Raw genomic sequence first — 12,502 nt, forward strand, 5'->3', positions numbered from 1 at the left:
GAGTTTCACTCTTGTTGCCCAGGCTGTAGTGCAAAGGTGTGATCTCGGTTCACTGCAACCTCTGCCTCCTAGATTCAAGCCATTCTCCTACCTCAGCCTCCTGAGTAGCTGGGATTACAGACACCCGCCACCACACCCTGCTAATTTTTGTATTTTTATTAGGGATGGGATTTCACCATGTTGGCCAGGCTGGTCTTGAACTCCTGACCTCAGGTGATCTGCCTGCCTCAGCCTCCCAAAGTGATGGGATTACAGGCATGAGCCACCCCGCCTGGCCAAGAAACTATTTTAGGCAGATAAAGAGGAAGAGGGGTCCTTGGAAAGTTTTTGTTTCTTTTAAAGCAGCTCCAGATATATTTCTTGTCTAGAAGGAAAGCCCCTGCCCTTAGAGCCAGGCGGGCAACATTTGATATACAAATACAGGCCACTAGAAACTGGTTCCACCCAACATGGTGATTCCCATCCTTGTCCTTTTGCCCTTACTTCCACAGGTGCCTGGCAACATGACCCCACATAACCCCATGTGCATAGAACATCATGGTGCCCTGCATTTGCATATTAAAAGGCTAGAGTAGGAAGGCCAGTTTTTTCACGGGCTGGGTGAATGGCATGTCTAGTGAAACAAATCTGCTAAGCCCTATGCAAATCAGGCACCACATCCTCCAGCCTCTACATATACCTGGCTGGTTTCTGCCCCACTTGGGTTCTCCTCTCTCGGCTCTGGAGTTGCCCTCCTTCCATCTCTGTACAGGGGAGCTTTTTCCTTCTTTCTTCTCCCTCCTTTCTTGCCTATTAAACTCTGCACTCCTTGAAACCACTCCACGTGTGTCCCCATCATTTTATCCAACTCGATGCGAGGCGAAGGACCTGGTGTTCCTCCACACATCAGAGCCTTATCAGAAGGGGCTGGACACCAATTGCTCTCTGAAGCTATTCCTAGCCTTAACATTCTTTGTTTTGTTTGCTTTTTTAGTTCGCCTAAGTGTGTAAATTTTATGACGCTTAAATAACATTTTCTCTTACCATTACAATGAGAAAGGAATAAAATACCTTATTTTCCAAATCTACTTAGAGAATATCGTTTGTAACATACTCATGTTTTAAAAGCCTTCAAAAGCCAAGAGGAAACAAAGTACTATCCATTCCTTCTGAGAAATGCACTTCTGTCTGTACCTGAGTGTTTTCACAAATCCCTGTGTTGGTGTGTAATGCCATGAAATGCTCTTGATGGTAACAGGAAAGAGACTCAGACACAGCTAAACATAAAGGTCAGTTGGCTGCAGGTGCTTAGGAGGCACAAATAGAGGCCCATTCATGCTGCTACACCTGCTCCTGAAAAGCATACCATAAGTACATTATGCTAATTAGGAGGCAAAGAACCATCTAACATCAAATTTTAAAAGAGTTGGCCACAGTTCAATGACATCCTCGCACACCAGCCTCCACCCACACTGGCCTTCATAAGGCCCTTAAAGGAGATCACACAGTTCTAAACCTGGTCCACAAACACACATATCCTCCATTCTCTCCTTTTCTCCTCTTTGGCAGTTTGACAAAATCGTTAGGGGCAGTTGGAGGAAACATTAATGTTTAATCTCCTGCTTCATTCAAAGCCTTGACTTTAATTTTTACCCCTGTTAAGGCCTCAGGAAGTTCATTGTCCACACCCTCCATTTGAACTCAGTCACTAAAATGATCTCAAGGCTAAGGGACAGACCACAGGTCCACTTCACAAGTAAGCCTGCAACACCTGATTTAGGAAAGTTTGTTGTGCAGACAGTTGTAGCTCATCCCTTTTACAGAGAGATCTGGATTTGTTTCTTAGGGTCTAAAATTATTTAAATCAAAATCTCTAAGAACTTTCTGGGCATTTAGTAAATTCATGCCGGGGAAAACTGGCAGAGACATGTTAAATGCACTTGACCACAAGAACCATTTACTTCATCCAATATTTACCAGCTATTCATTGTGCACCTACTACAGATTTTGGCATTGTAGATGTAAGAAAACTCTATCCCTGACTCATGAAACTTATCCAAAAAGTAGGGAAGCAGTCTCAGAACCATTCAAATGAAGCCTCAGTTGATTAAAATAAAAATGTTTTAAATATTTAATGTGGAAGTTTTCCAGTATGTTAATAATGGCTTGATTAACCCCAGGGATACAAATTTTACTGATTAGAAGAAAGTTTCAATAAAATACCAATCTTTGAATCTAATCTGACACCTGAAACTAGGAGATCAAATACGATTTTTCCCTCTATAGTTTATAATAAAACTTCTCATGAGAAAAAAAGACATCTTTCTTCAAAGCCTGAAAATAGATGGAGAATTTTTAATATTTATTATTGTAAAGAACAATAAATAAACTATGCACTTGCACAAATGAGTGCCAGAACTGAGCCACAGAATATGTCTGTCATATCACTCTTTCACACCATACATTAACAGAAGTAATAATTTACCCTCATTGGGTTTCCTATTTACCATCTCTTCAATTATACTTCTTTTAATTGCAGTCATGGAGTGTCTGAATTTTATAATCCAAGATACTAAAATGTTCATTTGACATACCACCACACTTAATGTCTTATAATCTCTGCCAAGAATTTTAAAATTTTTGTTGGTCTGACAGGAAGAGAAAATTCCATGGTTTGGTGAATCCAGAGAGTCTTCAGTACATCTCGGTTATAGAACTGTGTTAAATACATTTAAACTCTATAATCCTATAAGACCCATTTTAGGTGCATACACTGAGCATCCAGTTCTTCATCGTCCTCTCTCTCATGTTAACCCTGGGTAACACAAGTTCTACTCCCATAATTCTATGACCAAAACAACCCTTGATACATAGGTTTGATTTTTTAAATAAATTTACTTTACCTTATTCTAAGTGTAACATAAGGTCAACATAGAAAGCAGAAAACTGAAAAGCACAAGGAAAGTGAAATATCTATAATCTTTTCAACCATTGTTAATTTTGCTGTATTCCTAGCTGCTTTATATATATATATATCAATATGGTACATTTTTTTAATAAAAGAAATGCCAATAAGGCACATGCCAATTTGGACTCTGCTTTTTCCACTGACAATTATATCATAGTTTCTCGTATTTGGTATTCTTTTACAACAGTCACTGCATAGAATTCCATCACACCAAGGTAACTACCAGAAATTCCTTATTACTTTTGCTAGACACTTAGGGTTTACATTTTTTCCAAAATTATAAATCTTTGATCAAAGCTCTGATGATTTCTCTGGGAACTGACAGCCTAACAGAAGTCATGTCCACTTTAAGACTTTTAACTTACTGAAAAGTTATGTTAAAACCAGAGTGCTGGTCCCCCTGCAACACGTTCACTCACATTGGCTGACGTTTTAATTCTCTGCCAATCTGAGAGGAAGAAATGTCAACTCTTTTTGTTTAATCTTTTAATGCCAGTCACGTCCCTTTTTTCCCTTTTTCCCAGTCACACTAGTTTACTCACAACGCTACAAATCAATCCTGCTCATTTTTAATTTTTCAGCATTGTTCCTGAGACTGTTTCACAAAAAAGAAAAGTTCTCCCCCTTATCCGCTTCACCTAACAATTTCTACCCATCCCAATCCTCCTGCATTTATTGCTTCCAGGAATTTGGCACTTAGGACACCGTTGTCCTTACATTGTTCATGCATGTGTATTTCGTCTTCAATAGAACATTTAGTCGCTCAAGGTCAAGAGCCCCATAGAGTCCCAATTTGCTACGTGCCTGATGTCCCTTAATAATTTAGATTCCAACGGGGGACCTCTCCAGGGAGGAGAGCAAAGAGCAAATTACCTTAGGGGCTGGGAGTGCAGGAGCCAAACCTTTGAGACTGTGAAAACAAGACGGCCCTGAGACGATTCAGCAGCAGGCATTCAAGCAAGAAAAACTCAAATATTGTTCCTAATAATGTCTAACGGCAAATACCGAGTAACGCTCCAGGCAGTCCGGACAGCCTGCAGTGCCCCAGGATGAAATTAACCCTGAGGGGTGCTGGCCCACAGTGACGCCCGCCCTGGCCTCTGGATCTCTATTTTTAGGTCGAAGGGCTTTATTCTTGAGTCCCGAGTTCCTGGAAACAGTACTAGGGCAGCTTAGTTTTCTTTCCACCCTTCCTGGGTCACAAACTAGGCGGTGATCCAGCCCTTTCTCGCAGACCGCCTCAGGTTTCCAGGACAGCGGGCTCAGGGTTTAGCAAGAAAAGAGGCGGGTCCCGGTGAGCCTACAGGTTTACTCCCCGCCATGGCCAAGCCCTATCTCCAGGAGGCCAACGGGCCGCCCGGGAGCGCCAAGGTCCCGCCCAGCGGTCCGCCGATTGGCCCCACCGCCCCCGTGCCTCTACTCACTTCCGCCTCGGGCGCAGCTCAGGCCACGCCCACCCGCTGTGCGGCTGTGGGCACTTTGTGAGTTTGGGGATTGTTGCGTCCGGTAAGCGGACTTCCCTGCTCAGCTGGCTCCCGGTTTCTCTGCTCACCTCCGGATAAATTACGGCGACTTCGGCGACGCGCATGGCGCCTCCCAGCCGCTGCGAGTGTCCCTCTCCTTCCCGGCGTTTTCCTGGGTTGCTTCTGGCGGCCCTGGCGTTGCTGCTGTCCTCTCGCTCTGGTAGGATCGCGGGGCGGGTTCGCGCGTCAGCTGTGAAGCCAGAACTCTGCTGGATCAGCTGGGCTGGAGGCGCGGGGCGGGGCTGACCGTAGGTCCTGCCTGCTTGGGGTAGAGGGAGAGACCAGGGCTCTCCGAGGGGCGCAGTGCGCAGATCCCTGGGGTGTGTGGCGGGGGATGCGGGGACCACTTAGAGCCCGAGGTGAAGCTTGTTTGCTGGAGTGATGTGCGCAGCCCGGATTTACGGAGGGTCTGGCTGCACCCCCAACAAAAGCGTGCACCTTGTTTTCGGGATTGAGTCCAGTCGGCAAGGGGAGCGCGGACTGGGTGCCCCGGGTAAGGGCTTGCTTTGGAGTGCACGGGTGCGTGGGAGTGTTGCCAGGGCCCGTGCTGTGCCGGCGGTGAGAGTTTAACCTGTGTTCCCTGGGCGGGGCAGTTGGCGCCTTGATGAGCGGGGTGTTCCTTAGCGCTTTGGCGGTATCCGCGAAAAGTGCTGCAGTGCGTCCGTCCGCTGTGCCCCATGGGCTGGGCTGGCATGGGCTGTGCTGGGCGACCAGGGACCTGGCCTGGTGTTGTTGACAGCGTGCTGTGTGCAAGTGGCCTGCCCTGCAGAGTTCACGGTGGGCAAGACCCCTCACTGTTTGCTTTGAATGGAGTGACCGTGGACTCTGGGGCTAGGGGGGCATGTTGGGTGAGAGCAGGCTCTCAGTGCCTGGGGTTACAGAGGGTGGTAAGGGCGCGCCATGCGTTTTGTGCCTTCTGTGAACAGTCTCCGTGTTGCCTGAGATCCTATTGGTCTTGATTTTTAACTAGCTGCTTTTTTGGGGCTTGGGTGGGTCATGGAGTCATATTCCTGTTCCCAACCAATATATTCACTATCTGATTCCATTACCTAATGGCTTTTTGACATCATTTTCCTTCTTTTCATTAGTTTGAGTCATATTTGAGAGATGTGAAGAAACCTAAAAAACACTGGTAACCAAACCTATTGAGAAATTAGTATCCTAACAAAGGAAAGGAAATTATGTTAGTCTGGTTTCCCCTACAGCTCAGAAACTAAAGCTGAAGCCCATCCCACTAAATTTGTTTTGTATTTCATTGAATGGAATAATACTATTAAAAATGCATACTAGGCCAGGCGCAGTGGCTCATGCCTGTGATCCCAGCACTTTGGGAGGCCCAAGTGGGGTAATTGCTTGAGCCCAGGAGTTGGGCAAGCAAAACCCCATGTCCACAAAAAATGCAAAAATAGATGGGCATGGTGGTGTATGCCTGTGGTCCCAGCTATTCTGGAGGCTGAGGTGAGAGAATCACTTGAGCTTAGGAGGTGAAGACTGCAATGAGCCGTGATCATGCGCTGCGCTCCAGCCTGGGTGACAGAGTGAGACCCTATCTAGAAAAAAAAAAAAAAAAAAAAGCTAAGAAATATATACTTATTGAACAAAACGAACAGAATCAAAGGACAACTATATTTAATATTTTGGACTATTTCCTTCTGACTTTATATGCACTTCAGGTGTATGTATGTCCAAAATTATATTTAGGATCCTCTTACGTGTACAGTTTGTACGTTGCATTTCTTTCCTTAGGAACATTCATTCAACGAATATCGGTCTTGAATGTCTGGTGCTATAACACTTGTAGGCAATCACAAACCGTTCCTATTTTCTTGATCCTTTTTTCACTATTTGTTTACACACATGTACATGCAGGAAGATAAGCAGGGACTTTGTTTTGCTCGCTGTTACAAGCTCAGTACTGGGAACACGGTAAACAATAAATATTTACTAAAATGTATTGGGAGTGGCAGACATTAACTAAACGTAATAGTAACAAATATTTTATGAACCAAGGGAAGTGCTTTGGAGAAAAGGAGCATAATTTTCTGACAGCATTTAACAAATGGACTGGAGGCAGGGAAGGCTTTTCTGCTCATCAAACAGACAAAACTCTGCCTCTTTGGGACATCTGTGCTTGCTGTTCTCAACCCTGGAACATTCTCCTCCTGAACTGCTGCATAAACGGGCTCTTTTCTTCTGCAAACTCAGCTGGTATGTTACCCTCGCAGAGACCTTCTTTGACCCCTCATCTCAGGTTGAACACATACAACCCAGTTCAAGTCCCTCTTCACTTGTAATCACCCTTTTAAAATGACCTTTTCTATTCTTTGTCTCTCCCCATCAGAATGCAGGGATCTTCTCTGTCTTGTCACATTTGTGGTTCCAAAAGCCCAATTTGTTTGCCTCCATATCAATACTGACTCAGTATCCATATAGACATCTGTTAAATACCAGAAAATTAAATATACTATTTGGCTGGGTCTTAGGGCCTAGGAAAAAGTTCCTCCTGCCTCCAGGAAGAAGGTTCTTTAAAGAGCTATGCTCAGGGTGGTCTTTCTGTGGTACCTAAAAAGCCAGGGCAGGGGCAGCTGAGGCCGGAAAGGATCTGCCTCCTCTGTTTGTGTTGACTGTAGGGCTTCCAGTACTTAAGTCTTGCATCTCAGTGATCATTAAAACATTCATTTTGAAGGAGGGCGATGGGAGGAGGGAGCAGTGGTGATAAGAAGAAAACCTCAGTTGGGGGGAAATGGGGGAGGGATAGTGGGGGTTGGGGAGTTGGGGAGAGATAGCATGGGGAGAAACGCCAGATATAGGTGAAGGGGAGGAAGGCAGCAAATCACACTGCCATGTGTGTACCTATGCAACAATCTTGCATGTTCTTCACATGTACCCCAAAACCTAAAATGCAATAAAAAAAAAAAAAGAAGAAAACGAAAGGCCTTTTATTTTAAGATTAATGTTTACAATAGACTTAGTACTAGAAGTTCAGGCTGGGCAACATAAGGAGATCCCACCTCTACAAAAAATGTAAAAAAAAAAAAAAAAAAAAAATTAGCTAGGTGTGGTGTTTGTTACATGCCTGTAGTCTCAGCTACTTGGGAGGCTGAGTCAGGAGGATCACTGGAGCCCCCACAGTCAAGGCTGCAGGTCAAGGCTTCAGTGAGCCCTGATTGTACCACTGCACTCTAGCTTGGGTGACAGAGCAAGACCCTGTTTCCAGAAAAAAACGAAAAGGAAAAAACATACACATTAAAAAAAAACAAAACAGGAAGTTGAAGAAGAACATACACATTAAAAAAAAACAAAACAGGAAGTTGAAGAAGAACATACACATTAAAAAAAAAAAAAAAAAGAAGTTGAAGAAGAACATACACATTAAAAAAAAAACAAAACAGGAAGTTGAAGAAGATAATGAAAATGATTTGAAATACAGGAACATAGAAAAATAAAATAGGGTGCAACATGGAAGATAACCTTGTTTTTCCTTCTCTTCATTCTTAGTTTTGTTAAGTTTGAGGTTGATAAGGTTAAATCAAAACAAGTATGAAACCTAGAGAAAGTAAAAATGAGAACTCATGATGCCAGGCAGGGAGAATACATGGATTAAAATAAACATTCAATTTCTGGAGCAACTCACTCTTACAAGGAGAAGGTTTTGTAAGCAGACAATGCTGCGCGTGGGAGACCTGCTCTCTCAAAGGTAGTTGCCAAAGGGTTCAAGACAGCAGAAGGAAACATGTATCAAATCTCAGGCCAGTCTCATTCCTCCAGAAGAGAAGCTGCTTTTTTGGACAAAACCCCCAGTGTCCTGTTGTGTGTGGTCTCTTCTGCGTATTTTAGATGTTTTCCTTATTTCCAGTGGAAGAAGCCAAGATCAGCAAGTGCTTACAGAGTAGCTGCTTAGTTTCCTTACTCGGTGTACTACAATGCAAAGAGAGCAGTCCTTATCTGGTCACCTGCCAGGATACCAAAAGACCGAGAGAGATAGGCAACACAAGAAATGGCTAAATCTTCTTTCTCCGTTGTGCCGTAGAATGATTATTTTCAATATGAAATTGTTACAGTATATTCTTCACATTGTTTTGTGTTTGACAGCAGTGGACTTTGAGTACCAAATTTTTTTTTAACAGCTACTATGAGGGACATATTGTGCTGCGTGTTGTGGTCACGTGGATGAAAGGAGTCGGCCATGTTAACTATTAAACACAAAAGCAGGTGATAGTTACCTGAGAGATCCATGCAGGGGAGAGTCCAGGGGAAGGTGACTGATCAATGCTTTGTGGAGGGAGGCAGAAAATGCTTTCTGGAGGAGATGATGGGTGGATTAAGGAAGACAAGACTTGAGCAGGAGTCGTAGCTACTGGCCAGGAAGGAAGGGTATTCAGGGTAGAGGGAGCAGTGTGAGCAAAGGACCAAGATGTGATACTGCTGGCCTGCCAAGCTACTCAGTGTGACAGAATAGGGCAAAGGAGACAAGAAAGGAGAGGACCAAATCACAGGGTGAGTGATTCTGAAAAGCAACAGGCTCTTCAGGAATAAACAATCACCATCATAAATTCAGACTTTCATGTTATTTCCTGTCCTTTTAGGGCAGCTTGAGCCTTTTGTTTAACTTGACATAACATGAATCCAAACTTGGGTTGTTTTCATTTCCCCAGGCACAGTAGCATCAATTTCTTGAGTACCTAACTGGAGATAGAATTTGACAGTGTCAGCATTTTTTGAGCACCCACAGAGTGGGTAGAGTGTAGTAGAAAAAGAAGAACATGGTCCTTGACCCCCAGGAACGTGCCTTCTAAGAGAAGACAGCCTGAAGTGAGAAGCTGTCGGAAGTCAGTGTTTTAAACTATGGAAGAACAATCTGATAGAGTGCTTATGGTACTGAAGAAGACTTCTTAGTGGAGAAGTTAGTTTTGAAATGAATTTAGAAGAATGTGGGGAAAGATGCATCCATATATATTTTAAGACCAAAAACATTTGCTCTATCTTCAAGTTTACTGTGGAATGTTTATTTCCAAAAAAACCAAAAGCTAATAGGATGTTATTTAAAACATGCAAGTCGCATTTCCTTCATCATTACCAACACTCACGTAAACGCATGGAACAAACATTTAAAATCTTGCCAACAGCTTTTTTTTTTATTGTTGAGATGAAGTCTGGCTCTTGTGGCTCAGGCTGGAGTGCCATGGCTCGATCTCGGTTCACTGCAACCTCCACCTCCTGGATTTCAAGCGATTCTCCTGCCTCAGCCTCCTGAGTAGCTGGGATTACAGGCATGCACCACCATACCCGTCCAATTTTTGTATATTTTGTAGAGACGGGGCTTCTCCACATTGGTCAGGCTGGTCTTGAAATGTCGACCTCAGGTGATCCGCCTGCCTTGACATCCCAAAGTGTTGGGATTACAGGCGTGAGCCACTGCACCTGGCCTGCCAAGAGCCTTTCTATTTTTTGTATACCACCTGCTGCCAGACCACAGTCCATGGCTAGTTAAAGTGATACGATCTTCATGTTGTAATTCTCTTAATCCTAGATGCATGTGGGCCACCACCAACATTTCAAGCTATGGAGCTCACTAGCAGACCAAAACCCTATTATAGGGTTGGGGAACGAGTAAACTATGACTGTAAAAAAGGATACCACCACTTCGCTCCTTTTCTCACCCATACTATTTGTGATCGGAATCACACATGGCTACCGATCTCAGATGAGCCCTGTGTTAGTAAGTAAACAAGCATTTTTTTTTTTTTTCCTTATTGGCTGTAGAGATTTCTTTTTTAATTTTATTTTATCTTATTTATTTATTTTTCCTGCTAGCTCTAGAGATTTTTGTTTTGTTTTGTTTTTTGTTTTTGTTTTCATTTTTCTCTAGAGATTTTCACACATTTTAGGGTACATATTTCAATATGGTGATTTTTTTTTTTTTTCTTGTGAAATGAGGTTTAAGATAGCAATGCTTTTTTGGAGGCTTTGAGAAACTGAAATCTCCAAGAAATCTTTTTCTTGGCAATAGATTGCCTAGGTGAGCATGAATCTTAAGTTTATCCTTATAATAGGTAAATAAAGAAAATAATATTCCCATGCATTCAAAAGAGCAATGCAGAATTTTAATTTTGATTCAGATCTTTAATAACTGGATTGAAAAAAATTTCAATTTTTTTTTTTTTTTAGAAAAAGTGTGTCACTATATACCTAATCCTTTACATGGCCAAGCAATCCTTGCAAATGGGACTTATTCATTTGGAAATCAGCTGCACTTCATTTGTAATGACGGGTAAGTTGCTCCTTAGAGGAAATTAGGGAAATGTTAGTAATTTTATTTTTGTTTTGCCTTTCTTCTTAAGCATTCATGTATATTTAATTTTGCTTTCTATGTGACAAGTTATACTTCTAACCAAACAACTCATGGATGCTTTATGGGGATAGGCAAGATGTATAGTAAATAAAAAGAAATTGATATTGAAGGAAAGCAAAACTACTTGCTGTATCTGACAATAAGCCTGTTGTAAGCACTAAAAATGTAGTAATCATGAGAATTTATTCTTCACAACTGAGTGTCCCCAGTTGAAATCTGCCAACTCTTAGACTTGAAGTAGAGCTCACAGAAATGAGAGCTATTTCTCTCATTTCTGTCAGAAGTAGAATTGCCAACTAAAGATACTCTTGTATCCAGGCGACTCTGTAAGGTGTTACCCAACCAAAACTAAACCGATTAGCCTTTAACTATCATGTTGATCAAAATCTCCCAGTTGAAAAACCTTATTTTTGAGACTGCTACAATATGAAGCATCTCAAGAACAGGCAGTGAGCACTCAGTAATAGTCTGTTCTGTAGGGCTTTTGAAGTCGTATGTATTGGGAATACTGGATATTTAAGAGAAATGTGCATTTAGAGAGTAAATGTAATTTTCTGTCCATTTTCTGTTGCAATCACAATACTTGAGTTTAAGTAATTTCTAAAGAAAAATTTTTTGGCTTATATTTCTGGAGGCTGGGAAGTTCAAGGACATGGCAGTAGTGTTTGGCAAGGGCTTTCACGCTGCATCATAACATGCTGGAAAGTGAAAGGGAAATTTAAATTTAGCATGTGTAAAAAAGTCAAAGCACAAGGGAGGTGATTCTTACTTTCTAACAACCTGCTGTTATGGTAATGAATCCAAGCCTACAAAAATGAGAATTCACTCCCACAAGAATTAATGAAGACTCTCTAGAAAGGCATTATCCCTCTTAATGACCTAATCATTTCCAAAAGGCCCCACAACCTCTTAATGTTGTTACACTGGCAATTAAATTTCAATATGAGTTTTGATAGAGACAAACCAGATTTAAGCAATAGCAGTAATACACTATAATACAGAAAAAATAATGGCCAGGTGTAGTGGCTCACACCTGAATCCCAGCACTCTGGGAGATCAAGGCAGGCAGATCACAAGGTCAGGAGTTTGAGACCAGCCTGACCAACATGGTGAGACCTTGTCTTTACTAAAAATACAAAAATTAGCTGGGTGTGGTGGCATGTGCCTGTAATCCCTGCTACTCAGAAGGCTGAGGCAGGAGAATCACTTGAACCCGAGAGATGGAAGTTGTAGTGAGCTGAGATTATGCCACTGTATTCCAGCCTGAGTGACAGAGCGAGACTCCATCTCAAAAAAAAAGAAGATAAAATAAGTGAATATTGGAGGAAAAATCACCTGTGACTAAGGCCGTTTCTCTGACAGTTTTAAAAATTTGGTTAAGTAGAAATATTGGAATATTCAGTTAATAGTTACATAGAGCGGCCGGGCATACTGGCTCACGCCTGTAATCCCAGCACTTTGGGAGGCCGAGGTGGGTGGATCCTGGCCAACTTGGTGAAACCTCGTCTGTACTAAAAATATAAAAATTAGCCAAGCGTTTGGCACGTGCCTGTAGTCCCAGCTACTCAGGAGGCTGAGGTGGAAGAATCACTTGAACCTGGGAGGCGGAGGTTGCAGTGAGCTGAGACTGGCCACTGTGCTCTAGCATGGCAACAGAGCAAGACCCTTCCTCAAAAAAAA

At 42.6% G+C, this 12,502-nt stretch overlaps 1 protein-coding gene across 12 annotated transcripts in view; it reads left to right on the plus strand.

Annotated features, from left to right (window-relative positions):
- Window positions 1-4,363: 4,363 nt before the first annotated feature.
- Window positions 4,364-12,502, plus strand: part of CD46 (CD46 molecule) — a 33,896-nt gene continuing 25,757 nt past the window's right edge. For 2 of the 12 annotated variants that reach the window (XM_037737391.1, XM_037737392.1), the window contains exons 1-3: window positions 4,364-4,630; window positions 10,001-10,189; window positions 10,639-10,741. In XM_037737391.1, the coding sequence (XP_037593319.1) occupies window positions 4,534-4,630; window positions 10,001-10,189; window positions 10,639-10,741 (389 nt within the window). In that variant the 5' untranslated portion in view covers window positions 4,364-4,533. Of the gene's footprint in view, window positions 4,631-4,714; window positions 4,964-10,000; window positions 10,190-10,638; window positions 10,742-12,502 lie in introns of those variants that run through there. The other 10 variants (XM_017525534.2, XM_017525536.2, XM_017525533.2 and 7 more) reach the window with 7 other exon arrangements.

The sequence above is a fragment of the Cebus imitator genome, unplaced genomic scaffold, assembly GCF_001604975.1.
Source record: "Cebus imitator isolate Cc_AM_T3 unplaced genomic scaffold, Cebus_imitator-1.0 Scaffold38, whole genome shotgun sequence".
In the NCBI taxonomy this organism is placed as follows: Eukaryota; Metazoa; Chordata; class Mammalia; order Primates; family Cebidae; genus Cebus; species Cebus imitator.